This window comes from Amblyraja radiata, chromosome 1, assembly GCF_010909765.2.
Source record: "Amblyraja radiata isolate CabotCenter1 chromosome 1, sAmbRad1.1.pri, whole genome shotgun sequence".
Classification (NCBI taxonomy): domain Eukaryota; kingdom Metazoa; phylum Chordata; class Chondrichthyes; order Rajiformes; family Rajidae; genus Amblyraja; species Amblyraja radiata.
Genome location: NC_045956.1, coordinates 31,389,740 through 31,407,992, shown reverse-complemented (window position 1 = coordinate 31,407,992; position 18,253 = coordinate 31,389,740). Strand labels below are relative to the sequence as shown.

At 45.6% G+C, this 18,253-nt stretch overlaps 1 protein-coding gene and 2 long non-coding RNA genes across 3 annotated transcripts in view; 2 read left to right on the top strand and 1 right to left on the bottom strand.

Annotated features, from left to right (window-relative positions):
* LOC116986291 (fibrinogen alpha chain-like) overlaps window positions 1–18,253 on the top strand; it is a 55,058-nt gene that overhangs the window by 32,729 nt on the left and 4,076 nt on the right. Inside the window, 1 exon segment of the mRNA XM_033042097.1 lies at window positions 6,588–6,761. Within this exon segment, the coding sequence (XP_032897988.1) occupies window positions 6,588–6,761 (174 nt within the window).
* Window positions 6,615–17,671, top strand: LOC116972267. Its single transcript, XR_004411752.1, has 3 exons — window positions 6,615–6,761; window positions 15,706–15,812; window positions 17,610–17,671. It is a non-coding gene; the product is annotated as an uncharacterized LOC116972267 (long non-coding RNA).
* Window positions 6,847–16,478, bottom strand: LOC116972272. Its single transcript, XR_004411753.1, has 3 exons — window positions 16,469–16,478; window positions 9,861–9,862; window positions 6,847–6,884 (listed from the first exon to the last, which is right to left on the bottom strand). It is a non-coding gene; the product is annotated as an uncharacterized LOC116972272 (long non-coding RNA).

Here is an 18,253-nt window from a genome sequence, read left to right as displayed (position 1 = left end):
AAGGGGTCGGCCATTTAGGACTGAGATGAGGAAAAACTTTTTCACCGAGAGAATTGCGAATCTGTGTAATTCTCTGCCACAGAAGGCAATGGAGGCCAATTCACTGGATGTTTTCAAGAGAGAGATAGAAAAAGCTCTTATGGCTAACGCAATCAAGCAGGAACAGGGTACTGATTTTGAATGATCACCCATGTTCATATTGAATGGCGATGCTGGCTCGAAGGGCCGAATAGCGTACTCCTGCACCTATTTTCTATGTTTCTATCCATGCACACGTCTAAATGATTCTTAAACCATGCGATAGTCCTTTCCTCAAGCAGTTCATCCCATACACTCACCATCCATTGTGTGAAAAAGTTACCCCTCAGATTCCTATAAAATCTTTCCCCTTAACTATAAACTATGCCGTCTGGTTCTCGATTCACCTACTCTGGGCAAGAAGCCAGGTAGACTGCCAGAAGGTTTCCCGACGGGCCGCGGCTGTGGACTGGGAACGCAGCCGGAGCCTTTATCAAGGTGCCGCGGTTACGATGCCTCCCAGATCGCTGCACTCGCGGGTCGGAGTCCGGGTCAGCGGAGCGGCCGACGGAGCCCGCGGCTGGGGACCGGATCGGCATCACGGAGGCATGAAGCAGCGATGTTACAAAACCTACCTTCAGCGGCGCTGCAGCTCTGCCATTGGCCGTGTGCCCGACTTTGGCGCCTCTGGGGGGGGGGGGCGGGGCGGGCAGGATTAAAATGCAGGTTTGTATCGCTTGTCAGAGAGGGATTTCCTCGGGCTGCTAGTCGATGAAGAAAAATCGATCGGACTTCCATTCCCGTTTTTTTTAATTAAAAAATCGCTGGACAATTTAATAGTTGGATTAAAGTAAAATGTGACCTTGAACGCCCTCAACGTCTACAACATGATGGATCGTAATATCAGGACAAAACGAAAGGTAAGTCGTCTATTTCACATATAATCTTGCTTCTTGGGGTGGCTTTAATCTAATTTTTTGACACAAAATGTTATTTGGGCTCTATACCAACCGGCAGTGTCTTTGCCTGCCGATATGGGCTTCATATTTACGGCAACAGCAACGTTCCAATCGATCACATTCCAGAAACACCCACTCGCAAGATGATTTAAATATTTTTTTGGACAATCATGTCATAAGAGGATCTAAATCGTCTGTATTTTGTGCTATTGTCTATCCATAATCATTATTTTTATACTAAATATCCACAACAGTTTTAGCCACATGTATTGTGCAAAAAATAATAATTTTGATTATATTGAGAGTGGATGTTTCTAGATTAATTTATGGGAATTAAACATTAAATTCCTTCCATCTGGCATATAAATTCATGACAGTGTGTTTTAAAAATCATGTTATATTGTGAATTCTTGTGTGAATGCGATTAGTTTGTTATTTGGATCCTTAGGCTATTAACTTTATCATTTCTAACTTTTTTCTAAAACTGCAAATAATAACTTGTTTCTGTTAATGCTGTTCAGTGTTTTTTTTCCCTTTACATTTTAAACAGATGTCTCCGAAGAAGAAATGCAAAATTGTCAATCCAAATGCCCAGCAAAAGAGAATGATTTAGACAGCATTCGCAGAGATTATCCGAATTTGGACTACTACAAATGTGATGATCTTCAGGACATTCTTAATGGGAAAGTAGTGAGCAGAAAGGCATGTCATGTGTGGTTTGAAGAGCAAAAACGTTGTTTACAATGCCAAAATGGAAAAGTTGAGGAAAAACAAGGTGTACAGAGTTGCTTATTGGTTACAATCTGAGGAGTATGATGATGCTACTGATTATGTACTGATTATGCCAATGTACCAGCTAGCAACTGATCTTCTCCATAAAGACTTGGTCTATTGCTAGAAATTGTAATTTATTTACCTATCTGTTACGGATTTACAGCATATAATACAAGAATATTAAAGTTCTGATCTTGAGAATATTACATTTTTGAATTTTCAAGGCAGTCTGGTGTTTATTACTATTTCCGTCACAATGGTCAATTTTGTAATTAGCTACAATTAGGTAACTAACTAATTATATGCTTTAATTTCAGGTCATCCAAGTAAGATGTTTATATTTGTTTCAGAATGCTTCAATCTATAATAACTGAAAATTTCATTCAGTTCTCTTAAATTTTAAGAAAGTTATGGGCTTTTGACTATCCTCGATCATAGCTTTTGTGTTAAGTCAATGGAAAAGCAAGATGCCAATTTCCCAGTATGAAAATGGCCATAACATTTTTAATACTGAAGATATGAAAGTGAATTAGGTGTCAAATTAAACTTCCTTTTATGCTTTATCTGATGGGACAAATTGCAGACTTGATTTTTAAAACCTCAAAATTTTGTAATATTGCTACGTGAAGTGGGGCGTCGACAGCAGAGAGGCCTCAGCGGCGAAGCCTCGCGACGAGGGGGCCTCGGCGGTGATGAAGCCTCGTGGCGGTGGCGATGCCTCACGGGTCGACCCACGGTCGACAGTCGATGAGAGCGTGGAGGACCACCATGTGGGGGAGGGGAAGAACAATGGAGGACCTGCCGTAGGTGGACCGCTCTGGGGGTTGGGGGGAAAAACAAAAGGGGGAGCCGGTGTGCTTTGTCACTTTGTCAGCGCAGTAGGTAGCTGCTATTTGTATGCATTGTGTATGCAAGCAAATAATTTAACTGTGCCTTGTCACATGGGACAATAAAGTATTCCTATTCCTATGTTTGCCTGATTGTCCGTAAATGAGTAAAGGGGAGCTTTCGAAGAGCAGATAGTTTCATGACTATCAAAAGGATTTGAGTATAGGAGCAGGGAGGTTCTACTGCAGTTGTACAGGGTCTTGGTGAGACCACACCTGGAGTATTGCGTACAGTTTTGGTCTCCAATTCTGAGGAATGACATTATTGCCATAGAGGGAGTGCAGAGAAGATTCACCAGACTGATTCCTGGGATGTCACGACTTTCATATGAAGAAAGACTGGATAGACTCGGCTTGTACTCGCTAGAATTTAGGAGATTGAGGGGGGATCTTATAGAAACGTACAAAATTCTTAAGGGGTTGGACAGGCTAGATGCAGGAAGATTGTTCCCGATGTTGGGGAAGTCCAGGACAAGGGGTCACAGCTTAAGGATAGAGGGGAAATCATTTAGGACCGAGATGAGAAAAACATTTTTCACACAGACAGTGGTGAATCTCTGGAACTCTCTGCCACAGAAGGTAGTTGAGGCCAGTTCATTGGCGATATTTAAGAGGGTGGTAGATGTGGCCCTTTGTGGCTAAAGGGATCAAGGGGTATGGAGAGAAGGCAGGTACGGGATACTGAGTTGGATGATCAGCCATGATCATATTGAATGGCGGTGCAGGCTCGAAGGGCCGAATGGCCTACTCCTGCACCTATTTTCTATGTTTCTATGTTTCTATGACAGATATATTGGATGGGAGCTGTGGAGAGTTTTTTATCTAATGAATGTCCTAAATGTGTGATGGATTAATGAATGCCTGCTGATCTTTTTTCTGTAATGTGATTCTATTAACTGCAGTATTTGGAGGTTTTGATTGGAAATACTTTGAAAATAAACCAAAGGGACGTGATAAGAAATGTATGCTGCTATTTGCTGTAATTGGTACAGTTCTGCTTCTAAAGCAATTGAAGTACATTCAATAATACATTTCAAAGAGGTATTGGATAAATGCTTGCACTGGAGCATTTGCTAGACTACGGTGAACGAGTGAAATGGAGTAATTAGATAGCTTCTTTAAAGAGCTGGCACAGGGAGAAAGGGCTGAATGGCTTTCTCTGACCTCTGTCATTCTATGATTGTATGCTGGAGCCCGAAACTGCCTTCATAAAAAATAATTGTAAAATATAAACCTGGGTTATATTTAAACAAACAGTTTGCAAATAATTTTGTCATCCTGCTAAATAATAAATTTATAATTCACATAAAAAAATACACAAAGTGCTGGAGTAACTCAGCTGGTCAGGCAGCATCTCTGGAGATTTGGATAGGTGATGTTTTGGGTTGAAACACTTCTTCAGACTTCTTCTTCAGTCATCTCAGACTCCTGCCATGATATTCCCCTTAATCATAAAACTCCCCTTCATCTTTTACCCCCAACTGTAGCACCTATGCTGCCACATAAAAGGAGCTCTACCAATGCTTTTTGTTGTTGTTGTTATTGCCACTTTCCAATTTTGATTTGCCATTTTCTCATTTACTTACAAAATGCCGGTTTTATGGGGTCATTCTGTTTCCAGTGTCAGCTTGTTCTGACGTCGTGACTGAGACCAAGGCTGGTGTTACCATGTGTAGGAAGGAACCCCAGATGCTGATTAAACCAAAGATAAACACAAAGTGCTGGAGTAACTGGAGTGAGACCCAATGCAAATTGGAGGAACAGCACCTCATATTTCACTTGGGCAGCTTACAACCCAGAGGTATGATACTGATTTCTCTAACTTCAAGGAAATCTTGCTTTCCCTCTCTCTCCGTCTCTCCCCACCCTAGTTCTCCGACTAGTTTCACTGTCCACCTGATTAATTTTACTGTTTGTATGCCTCGTTGTCAACTTCCCCTCAGTCATCAATGAACTATTCTACATAAGAAGATAGGCACAAAATGCTGGAGTAACTCAGCGGGACAGGCAGCATCTCTGGAGAGAAGAAATGGGTGATGTTTCTGGTTGAGACCCTTCTTCAGACTGGGCCTACATTTTACATTTCCTTGACCAACATCTGTGTTGATCTGTTGTTTCCACACCTTACCCTTCCATACCTCTATCTCTCTCTCCACCGACTGTCAGTCTGAAGAACGGTCTCAACCTGAAACACCATCTATTCCTTCTCTCCAGAGATGCTGCCTGTCCCGCTGAGTTACTCCAGCATTTTGTGTCTATCTTCGGTTTAAACCAGCATCTGCAGTTCCTTCCTGCACATCAATGCTGAGTTAGTTTTACATTAAATGTCCTTGAAAACATTTAAGTATTTGTTAACTTAATTCCCTTTTTGATTAAAATGCCCTAAGGTCATAAGCCATAGGAGCATGATTAGGCCATTCGGCCCATCGAGTCTACTCCGCCATCCAATCATGGCTGTTCTATCTCTTCCTCCTGACCCCCATTCTCCTGCCTTCTCCCCATAACACCCAAGATCAAGACCAAGAATCTATATTAAACATAAAGTTAGTAACATATCCATTGACTTGGCTATTAATTGAAGATTGAGGTGTGGTGTGTGTGTGTGGCTGCTGCAGCCACGCTGGGGAGGTGCTGGGGGTGGGGGTGTGAGCAGAGATTATAGAGCTCTGCTCTATAATCTTTGGGTGTGAGTGCGGCGGGGGCCGCTGTGGGCGAGTGTCGCTGTCGCCGGCGGGCGGGGAGGGGAGGGTAGGGGATGGTGTGTGAGTAAAGGTGCACAAAATTGCTGGGGAAACTCAGCGGGTGCAGCAGCATCTATGGAGCGAAGGAAATAGGCGACGTTTCGGGCCGAAACCCTTCTTCAAACTGATGGGGGGTGGGGGGGGGGGGGGAGAAAGAAGGAAAAGGGGAGGAGGAGGAGGAGCCCGAGGGCGGGCGGATGGGAGGGTGGGAGGAGACAGCTAGAGGGTTAAGGAAGGGGAGGAGACAGCAAGGGCTAGCAAAATTGGGAGAATTCAATGTTAATGCCATACGGACGCAAGGTCCCCAGACGGAATATGAGGTGCTGTTCCTCCAATTTCCGCTGTTGCTCACTCTGGCAATGGAGGAGACCCAGGACAGAGAGGTCGGATTGGGAATGGGAGGGGGAGTTGAAGTGCTGAGCCACCGGGAGTTCAGGTAGGTTATTGCGGACTGAGCGGAGGTGTTCGGCTAAACGGTCGCCCAACCTACGCTTGGTCTCGCCGATGTAAATCAGCTGACATCTAGAGCAGCGGATGCAGTAGATGAGGTTGGAGGAGATACAGGTGAACCTTTGTCGCACCTGGAACGACTGCTTGGGTCCTTGAATGGAGTCGAGGGGGGAGGTGAAGGGACAGGTGTTGCATTTCTTGCGGTTGCAACGGAAAGTGCCCGGGGAGGGGGTGGTGCGGGAGGGAAGGGAAGAATTGACGAGGGAGTTGCGGAGGGAGCGGTCTTTGCGGAAGGCAGACATGGGGGGAGATGGGAAGATGTAGCGAGTGGTGGGGTCACGTTGGAGGTGGCGGAAATGGCGGAGGATTATGTGTTGTATTTGCCGGCTGGTGGGGCGAAAGGTGAGGACCAGAGGGACTGTGAGTAAAGGTCCGCTCTATAATCTTTGGGTGTGAGTGCGGCGGCGGCCGCTATGGGCGAGTGTCGCTGTATCCGGCGGGGCGGGGCGGGGAGGGGAGTGTGAGTAAAGAACCGCTTTATGAACTTTGGGTGTGAGTGCGGCGGCGGCCGCTGTGGGCGAGTGTCGCTGTCGCCGGCGGGCGGGGAGGGTGTGTGAGTAAAGGTCCGCTCTATAATCTTTGGGTGTGAGTACGTCGGGGGCCGCTGTGGGCGAGTGTCGCTGTCGCCGGCGGGCGGGGAGGGGTGGGTAGGGGAGGGTGTGTGAGTAAAGGTCCGCTCTATAATCTTTGGGTGTGAGTACGTCGGGGGCCGCTGTGGGCGAGTGTCGCTGTCGCCGGCGGGCGGGTGAGCCCAGCGTTGCCGCGGTGACCGCGGGCCTGAGCGAAGGCCGGGGACTCGCTCAATCACTCGGCGCCGGGGACAAGGCGGCTGCACCTGCGTTGCCGACAGCCGGACCGCAGTCATGGTGGAGGTGGGTTGGCTGTGAAGAAACATTCACCCCGGCTTCTGTGGACCCAGAGGGTGCGGGGATAGGGGGTATGGTGGGCCCCACACAACTTCATCTTAAACTTATCCCCTCTAGTTCTTGATTCCCCTACTCTGAGTAAAATATTTTGGTCATCTACCCGATCTATTTCCCCTCATGATCTCATACACCTCCATAAGATCACCCCTCTTCCTCCTGCGCTCCAAGTAAAGGCCCAGCTTGCTCAACTACCTCTCCCTGTATCTCAGGCCCACCAGACAACATCCTCGTACATCTTCTCTGCACCCATTCTAACTTAACAACAACAAAACCAAGGTGACCAAAATTGAACACGATAATCTAAATGTGACCTCACCCAATGTCCTGTGCCACTCTAATATGATCTCACAACTTCTACACTCGGTACTCTGACTCAGTGCTCCTGCTATAGATGAGGCTCGCACCAGGGTCTCTTCAATACCCCGCAACACTGCCCTCTCTCCCCATCCCCCCACTCGCAACAGGGGCAGAGTCTCCCTAGTCCTCACCTTTCACCCCACCAGCCGTCACATACAACAAGTAATCCTCCGTCAGTTTCGCCACCTCCAACGTGACCCCACCACTCGCCACATCTTCCCATCTCTCCCCCCGTCTGCTTTCCGCAAAGGCCGCTCCCTCTGTAACTCCCTTGTCAATTCTTCCCTCCCGCACCACCCCCTCCCCGGGCACTTTCCCTTGCAACCGTAAGAGATGCTACACTTGTCACTTTACCTTCCCCCTCGACTCCATTCAGGGACCCAAGCAGTCATTCCAGGTGCGACAGAGGTTCATCTGCATCTCCTCCAACCTCATCTATTGCATCCACTGCTCTAGATGTCAGCTGATCTACATCAGTGAGACCAAGCGTAGGCTTGGTGATCGTTTCGCCGAACACCTCCGCATTTACCAACCTGACCTCCCGGTGGCTCAGCACTTCAACTCCCCCTCCCATTCCGAATCCGACCTCTCTGTCCTGGGCCTCCTCCATGGCCAGAGTGAGCACCATCGGAAATTGGAGGAGCAGCACCTCATATTCAGCTTGGGCAGTCTGTACCCTAGTGGCATAAACATTGAATTCTCCAATTTCCGGTAGCCTTTGCTGTCTCCTCCCTCCCTTCTCCCTCCCTTCTCCCCCCCTCCCCCCATCAGTCTGAAGAAGGGTTTTGGCCCGAAACGTTGCCCATTTCCTTCGCTCAATTGATGCTGCTGCACCCGCTGAGTTTCTCCAGCACTTTTGTCTACCTTTGATTTTCCAGCATCTGCAGTTCCTTCTTAAACACTTCTACACTGGTGAATGGTTCACCCAAGGGTGAATTAAATTATTTTGGGTGAATTAATCTAGAAGGGTGAATGATTTTCTATGGTTTTTTGAGCTAGTTTTACAAGAAAAAAATTGCAGTAATCAAAGCCCAAAAGGGTAGGATGAAGCTGAAGCCCAGTGTATAGATGTTGGAATGGAGAACCATTCAGAACCTCGGTATATGAATTACTGAAATCCGTATAAGGAATATAGCTCTGTCCTCAATCTTTTTGCTCACATCTTCAAAAAATTCAATCAGATTCGTGATCAATGATCTTCCACCTACAAAGCTGTGATGACGATCCCTTATCAGCCCTTGTCCATCTAAATGCATGTTTATGTTCAGAATTGGGCCATTCGTTCCATCAAGTCTACTCCGCCATTCAATCACGGCTGATCTATCATTCCCTCTCAACCCCGTTCTCCTGCCTTCTCTCCACTACCCTTGACATCTGTACTAATCAAGCAATCTCCACCTTAAAATATCCACTGATGGCCTCCACACCTGTCTGTGGCAATGAATTTCACAGATTCACCACCCTCTGACTAAAGACATTCCTCATCCTCTCCTTTCTATATGTACTTTCTGTTTATTCAGAGGTTATGGCCTCTGGTCCTAGACTCTCCCACTAGTAGAAACATCTTCTCCACATTCATTCTATCCAGGCCTTTCACTATTTGGTAAGTATCAATAAGATTCCCCCTCATCCTTTTAAACTCCAGCGTGTACAGGCCCAGTGCCTTCAAACGCTGATCATATATTAATCCAATCATTCCTGGGATCTTTGTCATCAACCTCTGGATCGTTCCCAGCTCTTCCTTCCTCTGATATTGGACCCTAAACTGCTCTCGATACTCCAAATGTGATCTGACCAGTGGCTTGTAAAGCCTCAGTATTACATCCCTGTTTTATATTTTAACCCACTCAAAATAAATGTTAAATAAATAAATGCATTTGCCTTCCTTACTACTGATTCAACTTTCAAATTAACTCTGTTCCAGCACTCCCAAGTCCATTTGCACTTCCCATTTCTGAATTCTCTCCCCATTTAGACAATAATCTAAGCTTTTATTCCAGTTATCAGAATGCATGACTCCACACTTTGCTACGCCGTATTCCATCTGCCACTTCTCAACCCACTCTCCCAACCTGTGCAAGTCCTTCTGTAGACTCCATGCTTTCTCTACAACTACCTGTCCCTCTACCTATGTTCATATCATCTGCAAATGGCCACAAAACCTTCAACTGTATCCCAATCATTGATATACATCGTGAAGAGTAGCGAACCCAGCACCGACCCTTGCGGAATACCGCTAGTCACTGGCAGCCAACCAGAAAAAAAACCCTTTTAATGCCACTCTTTGCCTTCTGCCATACTGCTATCCATACTAGTATCTGCCCTTTGATATCATGGGCTCTCTTATTCTTAAGCTGAAAATCCAGATAAACAGCATCCATTAACTCTCCTTTGTCTATTCTGCTATTTACTTCCGCAAAGAATCATAAAAGGTTTGTCAGGCAAGATCTCCCTTTCACTAAACCATGCTGACTTTGGCCTATTTTATCGTGTGCTTTTAAGTGCTCAGAAACCTCATCCTTTATAATGGACTCTCAAATCTTATCAACCATTGAAGTAAGGCTAACTGGCCTATAGTTTCCACTCTTCTGCTTCACTCCCTTCTTGAACAGAGGACTAATTTTTCAATTGTCTGGAACCATTCCTGACTTGAAAGATTGCTGCTAGCTCCACAATCTTTAAAGTCACGTCTTCCAGAACCCTGTGGTGCAGTCTATCTGGTCCAGGTGACTTACCCACCTACAGACTGTTCAGCTTCCCAAGCACCTTCTCCCTAGTGATAACCACTCCACGAATTTCCATCCCCTGACTCTTGAATTTCAGGCACATTGCTGGTGTCTTCCACTGTGAAGACTGACGCAAGGAGAAAAAAAAATTTAATCTGCCATTTCTTTATTCCCCATTATCACTTCTCCAGCATTATTTTCCAGTGGTCCAACACCCACTCGCCTCTTTTTCTTACTCTCTGTATGTCTGATAAACTTTTGCTATCCTCTTTTATGTTTTATATTTCATCTTTTCTCCCTAAATTGTCTTTTTCTGTTGTTTTTTAAAAGCTTCCCATTTATCTTTGCAGTGTTGTATGCCTATTCGATATCTTATCCCTCACAATACTCACTAGCCACAGATGTTAGACTCACTGGCCTACAGTTCCCAAACTTTTTCGTAAACAGAGGCAAAACATTTACCACCCTCCAGTCATTCGTTAGTTTGTTTTTAATGATGTCTCATAAACCTCAGCCAGGCCACCTGCAATTTCTTCTCTAACTTCCCAGTGTCCTCTGATATATCTGTGCAGGCCCTGGTGATTTGTCCACCTTCGTGTGTGTTAGGACCTTCACCATCTCCTCAACAGTAATATTGACTTCCCTTAAGGCATTTCCATTGACTGCCCCAAGTTCCCCGGTCCTCGTATCTTTCTCCATGGTAAAAATAGAGGAGAAATAGTCATTGAGGACCTTGCCCATCTCCTGTAGCTGCACACAGAGTTGACCGCTTTGATTACTGAGTGATCCCATTCCCTCTCTGGTTACCCTTTTCCCCTTAATGTACATAAATTCCCTTGGGATTATCCTTATCTGTCGGAGCTATCTCCAGATTTCCTATTTTAGGATGCTCCTCAGTTCTTGAAACTCCTCCAGAGATACACGATCAAAGCTGCATATACCTGCCCCATGCCTTCCCTACGTCGTAGCTCGTGGATGTCACGTAGCGGCTTGTAATGTTAACGGCAGGCACTCGGGAAATGCGGTAACTCGCGAAGTTTTTTTCAGCACTGTGAAAAATGCCCACGAGAGCCCCGAGTACCTACGAACGACTATTACCATAATTCTCCGAGTTCAAATCAGGGGAAACTCGGGAGAACTCTTGAATTACCTCGTACAGTGGGACAGGCCCTTTACTCCCACCTGCTTTGCCCTTCACTCTCACAGGAACATGCATGCCCTGAACTCTAGTCACCACACTTTTACCACATTCTGGATGTTCTTCATCCTGCAAACGACCTGCTTCAATCAACTTGAGCGAGTTCCTGTCCATAATTATCTTAAAGCTAATCGAACAGTTAGCTTGGCCGCTGGTTCCTTTTAAAAACTTCCCACTTCCTGGACTGTTCTTTTCCTTTAGACAACTTGCTGTAATCAATTTGAGGGAGTTCCTGTATAACACCTTCAAAGTTGGCCTTAAAGAGGTTAAAGCAAGCAAGTATAGTTGGCAGGCCAAGCAAGGGTGGGACCGGGAGCCTGGACGTTTGATCAGCTAAACTGTATTTTGTTTCATTTAAAAAGCCTCACAGCGAAGGCGGATGTACTCGGAGCATAGTTCGGCATATGGGAATGTGATATCATAGTTTTGAAGGCAAGCATACCATACATGATTGATGGATGGATAGGATTATTGTCTCAATGATGTGAGATACCAGATAGGGTGGCATGGTGGCGCAGCGGTAGAGTTGCTGCCTTGCGGCGCCAGAGACCCGGGTTTGATCATGACCACAGGTGCTGCCTGTATGGAGTTTGTACGTTCTCCCCGTTGCCTGTGTGGGTTTTCTCCACACTCCAAAGACGTACAGGTTAATTGGCTTGTTGTAAATGTAAAATTGCCCCTAGTGTCTGTAGGGTAGTGTTAATGCGGGGATCATTGATCTGAGCGGACTCGGTGGGCCGAAGGGCCTGTTTCCACTCTAGTCTGTAAACTAAACTAAACAATGCTTCTTGTGTGACAAGTTGAGAGGAAGGGGTTTACACTATTGATCAAGAAGACTGCATTGTGAAGCCGATATCCCGGGGAAGGGGAGATGGAGGCCTCATGGCCAGAATTCAGAAATTAAAAAAAGGGGAATTAAAAACAAACTCACCCCTCTTTTCCAGCTTTCTCTCCTCTACTCCAATCAGAAGGGCCCCGTTCTGAAATTTAGTCTGTCCCGTCCCTCTATAGATGCTGCCTGTCTCGCTGAGTTCTTCCAGCACTTTGTTTTTTGCTGAATAATCCAGCATCTGCAGTTTCTTGTATATATAAAATAATTCAGCGGGTTAAGCAACAAGAAAGGGAAAGAAAGTGTCAACATTTCGACTCAAGAACGTGCATCAATCCTTCTGGTATGCTGGAAGAGGTAGCCAATTGGACATAAAATTGGCTTGATGGTAGGAAGCTGAGGCTGGTAGTTGTTTCCAGACCCGGGTAGCCTGCATGGGTCAGTGTTTGTCATTTAGTAATGATTTGTATGAGAATGCAGTCGGCCTGTTTAGTAAGTTCGCAGATTACATCAAAATTGGTGATATGGTGAACAATTAAGAAAGTTTCCTCCAAATACAAGGCGTAGCTATGGGCACGCGCATGGGCCCCAGCTATGTCTGTCTCTTTGTCGGGTACGTCGAACAATCCTTGTTCGAGGCGTACCAGGGCCCCATCCCCGACCTCTACCTCCGCTACATCGACGATTGCTTTGGTCCTACCTCCTGCACCCACACACAACTGACTGACTTCATCCGCTTCACCACTAACTTCCATCCGGCACTCAAATACACCTGGACCATTTCCGACACTTCTCTACCATTTCTTGACCTCACTATCTCCATTGCAGGTTTTAGACTTCTGACCGACATCCACTATAAACCCACTGACTACCATGGCTATCTTCTACTCTTCTTCCCACCCTGCTTCCTGTAAGGACTCCATCCCCTACTCCCAATTCCTCCATCTATGCCGCATCTGCTCCCAGGATGAGGTGTTTCACACCAGGGCATCGGAAATGTCCTAATTCTTCAGGGAACGGGGGTTCCCTTCCCCTACTATAGATGAGGCTCGCACCAGGGTCTCTTCAATACCCCATAACACTGCTCTCTCTCTCCATCCCCCCTACTCGTAACAAGGGCAGAGTCCCTCTAGTCCTCACATTTCACCCCACTAGCCGTCACATACAACAAATAGTCCTCCGTTATTTTCGCCACCTCCAACATGACCCCACCACTTGCCACATCTTCCCATATCTCCCCCTGTCTGCCTTCCGCAAAGACCGCTCCCTCCGTAACTCCCTGGTCAATTCTTCTCTTCCCTTCCGCACCACCGCCTCCCCGGGCACTTTGCCTTGCGACCGCAAGAGATGCTACACTTGTCGCTTTACCTCCCCCCTGGACTCCATTCAAGTACCCAAGCAGTCGTTCTAGGTGCGACAGAGGTTCACCTGCATCTCCTCCAACCTTATCTATTGCATCCGCTGCAGTAGATGTCAGCTGATCTACATCAGTGAGACCAAGCGTAGGCTTAGCAATCGTTTTGCCGAACACCTCCGCATTTACCAACCTGACCTCCCGGTGGCTCAGCACTTCAACTCCCCCTCCCATTCCGAATCCGACCTCTCTGTCCTGGGCCTCCTCCATGGCCAGAGTGAGCACCATCGGAAATTGGAGGAGCAGCACCTCATATTCAGCTTGGGCAGTCTGCACCCTAGTGGCATAAACATTGAATTCTCCAATTTCCGGTAGCCTTTGCTGTCTCCTCCCTCCCTTCTCCCTCCCTTCTCCCCCCCCCCCCCCATCAGTCTGAAGAAGGGTTTTGGCCCGAAACATTGCCTATTTCCTTCGCTCCATAGATGCTGCTGCACCCGCTGAGTTTCTCCGGCACTTTTGTCTACCTTTGATTTTCCAGCATCTGCAGTTCCTTCTTAAACAATTAAGAAAGTTGTTTTGTTGTGATTAGATAGTGATAACTGAGAAGGCAAGGGAATGGCAAGTGGAATTATCTCTGACTCATCAAATGATGCATTTTTGGAAGTTAAACCTGGGCGGGCCATGCCAGTTAATGGCACGGCCCTGGAAAGTTGTTAAATTGGGATCCATGAGGGGTAGAAGTACATATGTCCTTGATACTGGCTACATGGGTATTTACAGTGGTGAAGATGTGCAGCATGTTTCATCTGTTGAAGCATTTAGTACAAGTGTTGAAATGTCATGTTACGGTTTCAAAATGTTGGTCAAGCGTATTGTACGCAGTTCCGGTTCCCCCTCTTCAAGAAAGATGTGATTCACGGAAATGTTGTTGCGTCTAGAGGACTTGAGTTACAAGGATAAATTGGTAGGGGGACTCTCTTTTCCTTGGAGGTAGATAACCCGAGTCTGTTTCCCATGGTACGACTGCCCAGTACTTGGGAGTATCCATCCGTTCAAGGTGAGAGAGAAGCTTTAATGGGGATCTGAGGAGTAAATGTTTCATACAAGGAGTAGTTGATATCTAAAATGACCTGTCAGAGGAGGTGGTTGAGGAAGATACAGTTACAACACTTAAGGGGCATCCATACGGGATAGCTTTTGAACAGAGAGCCCCAGAGTATGCAAGCACATATTGCCCCTGGGAATGGAAACGTAGGTATATGAGGTCAGGGAGAAGGACATGGAGGGATATGGAATTAAGCAATTGGGATTTTGAGATGGACGGGTGCTCAGTATAGATGCTATGGGCTGAAGGTCCTGTTTCTATTTGTAGTTCATGTCTCACTGGTGTACAGCTATACGCCGTGATTGTAGACCTTGTACAGGTTGAACACCAATTTTCCGGCAACTGATGATCCGTCCACCCCTCTAATCCGGACAAAATTAGGAGAGCTCAGTTGAAATTCCCTGAGCGGCCACAGATGGCGTTGCGAGTATCGAGTTCTCCTTCCGGTCGTGTCCTTCCGTCGTGAAAGAATTAACTACGCTCTCAATCATCTCCTGTTTCGCAAAGACAATGCAGTAAACCCTCGATTAATCAACTCCCTTATGACAGATGTCGGAAATAACGGACGGACCTGTCGCCCCATCCCCGGCTCCCACTGGCTCCCCGGCTGTTTAGACCCTTGGTTCTGACCCCACTCCCAACTCGCAAGGTGCACCAGCGAACCCGTCTTCACCCACCGACAGGACGCAAAGTACTGGAGTAATTCAGCGGGTCAGGATCTCTGGAGAACATGGATAGGTGACATCAGGATCCTTCCTCAGACTGATTCAGTCGACTGAGTTACTTCAGTACTTGGCGTTTTAGTGTGCCCCCTGAGTCACCATGGGGCTCCCTCCCCTCACACCTGCTTTCAACTCCAGGGGAGGAGGAGGTGGGGGCACTTCATTAAGTTGAAATAAAGAAAGCAGTTTGATGTTGGGCTGCTTTCCGATTTTCTCGAATGTGAAGAAGATATAATAGGAACTGTGTTTATCCTATTAGCAGCATTTTGTTGCGACTAAGGAAGTTCTTTCGCAGTGGTGCTCAGCTCGTATTTGAAGCTTGTTAAAATTTGAGGAATGAGTTCCTAACCTATTCAAACAATGCTGACAGTATTGAGCATTTCCATATGAGTAGAAGCATGACCAGATGCAGCTTAAAATTCTCTTTAGTTTTGTCAAGAAATGTGGCTTAATAACAGCAAGTTGATTTATGAAGCCCACCTCACATTTAGGAACATGGCTTAAGGCAGTTTACAGTCAGGATTCTATTGGACATTTAGAAATGCTTTAATTTTATTCTGAAACCCGAGTTAAATGAATTTATTTTTGCTATTTATCAGGAGGTGCAGAAACATTCGGTACACACGCTGGTATTCAGATCTCTAAAAAGAACTCATGACATGTTTGTTAGTGATCATGCCAAGCCTATTTCAGCAGATGAAAAAAGGTAAGTGCTTGCAGTCTTATTTTCAGGATCAAAGTGTAACCTATTTGGATCTTGAGTGCATTTCTACATCATAGGGCTTTGATTGCATTGCGAACATAATAAACAGGTAGTGTTTTATGTTAGGCATAAAAGATGTGAAATTTTTCATAACTGGAACAACATTGTATCGTTTTATTTTGGGTTCATCACGATTTGCTGAAACTAATATATATGTTTGTCCAAACCATATTCGATTTGAAGTGGCTGATCATAATGACTTCTAATTCGTCATTTTCTGAGCTCAGCTTGCATGCAAGAGTTTTCAAGTGCTTGAGAAATATTTAAGGAACCATTTCAGCTGTTCAATTATGAAACAAAATGCTGCTGCTGAAAGTATTAATCAAAATCATGGTCTAAAAATAAACAAATCTGTTAGTTGTGATGTCTGGCATAAATAAGTTTTGCCATATATTGTGTTCATTACTAAATTATGTAGCTTTGCAAAATAGAATTATGACAGACGTGCCGATAGCGCAGCGGTAGAGTTGCTGCCTTATGGGCCCGTCCCACTTACGCAACTTTTTCGGCGACTGTTTGCATCCGTCAAAGGTTGTTGCAGGTCGCCGAAAATTTTCAACATGTTGAAAATTCAGCGGCGACCAGAAAGACGCTACGACTCTTTGGGCGACTGAGGAGACTACTCGCGACCATACTGGCGACATGTCGCAGGGTGAAGTCTGTATGGTCGTGATTAGTCGCCCAAAGAGTCGTACCTTGTTCTGGTCGCCGCTGGATTTTCAACACGCTGAAAATTTTCGGCGACCTGCAACGACCTATGACGGATGCGGGCAGTCGCCGAAAAGTTGCGTAAGTGGGACAGGCCCATTACAGCGTTTACAATGCCAGAGACCCGGGTTCAATCCCGGCTACGGGTGCTGTATGTACGGAGTTAGTACGTTCTCCCCCGGGACCCCGTGGGTTTAGTCCAAGATCTTCAGTTTCCTCCGACAGTCCAAAGACGTACAGGTTTGTAGGTTAATTGGCTTGGTATAAATGTAAATTGTCCCTAGCGTGTGTGGGATATTATTAATGTGCGGGGGTTGGTGTGGGCTCAGTGGGCCGAATGGCCTGTTTTCCGCGCTTTATCCCTAAACTAGACAGCATAGAGAGATGCAGCATGGAAACAGGCTCTTTGAGCCACTAAGTGTGCACAAACCAACCCATTGTCCCCTCATTTTATCCAGATTCTACCTGCGCACGTAATTTGCAGTGACCAACTAACTTACCAACACACATATCTTTGGGATGTCGGAGGCAATAGGAGCACCTGAAGGACACCCATATGTCGCACAGCACTACTGCTGTGCTACTTTGTCTCCGAAATGTAACATAATAATACTTTTAACTTTATAATTGGGGTGATGTAAAAATTTGTTGCGGTTAACTGTCATTCAAAGAAAAAGCCTGGTTACTTGGGTTTTTAATAGCTTTGTTAAATATATCTGGAATACAATATTTTTCATAGTAACACTATAATTAGAAAAAGCGGAGCAGGACGTATGTTGTTGGGTTTCAGGTAGGAGGGGATTAAGGAGTTTGTCTGACAAGGGAAAGGGTTTCCCTGTAGGTACCTGGGAAACATCCAGTTATTTAATGCTATTTCGATGAAATAATTGGGGGGTTATTTTGTATTTGTTGTTGTGAATGTGACCGTATTGAGGTAAAAGCTCTTGCTGATGAACTATTGTGTAAAAGCTGTAGAGACACTGATCATATTTGCATGAAATCACAGTTTTACCTCATTTTGTAATTGATCAGTTACAAGCTCAAGATGAATGTGAAGCTACAAACAGAATACAGTCCTGTACTTCACATGCCTATACTTAAAGAAATCAAAGAAAAATGCGCTCAGGTCCTATAACCATGGGCAGTATACCATCAATCAAGGTAAGTGTTCACACACCAAATTTTCTAAGTTCCTTTACTCATGTGTTTATGATTTAAATTATCCAAGCGTCAGCATCTGTAAAATCTGCGTCTTATGTATTTCCACGCTTGTGATATTTAAGATTCCACATTATTGATTTCAGAAACAACTTAAATTTCAGAATACTTTTGATGAGGTTCCTGACAGTTGGCAATACATGTAATTAGAGTGGTAAAGAAGGAATAATGTATGCTTGCCTTTATCGGTCGAGACATTGAGTATAAAAGTCAGGAAGTCATTGGAGAATATATTGAAGGGTATGTGCATACTGGAAGGTACATCCACTGAGGTATGTTTGGATGCGCTCAAAAATAGAAAGAAGCAAATACCCTAATGGAATTATTTTATAAGCCACCCAATAGTCAGGGGGAGATAGAAGGACATAGATGTAGGACAGATTACAGAAGGGTGCAAGAACCACAGGGTTGTCGTGTAAGACGTTAACAGGAGCTAAGGAGGGTCGATTGGGAGCCGA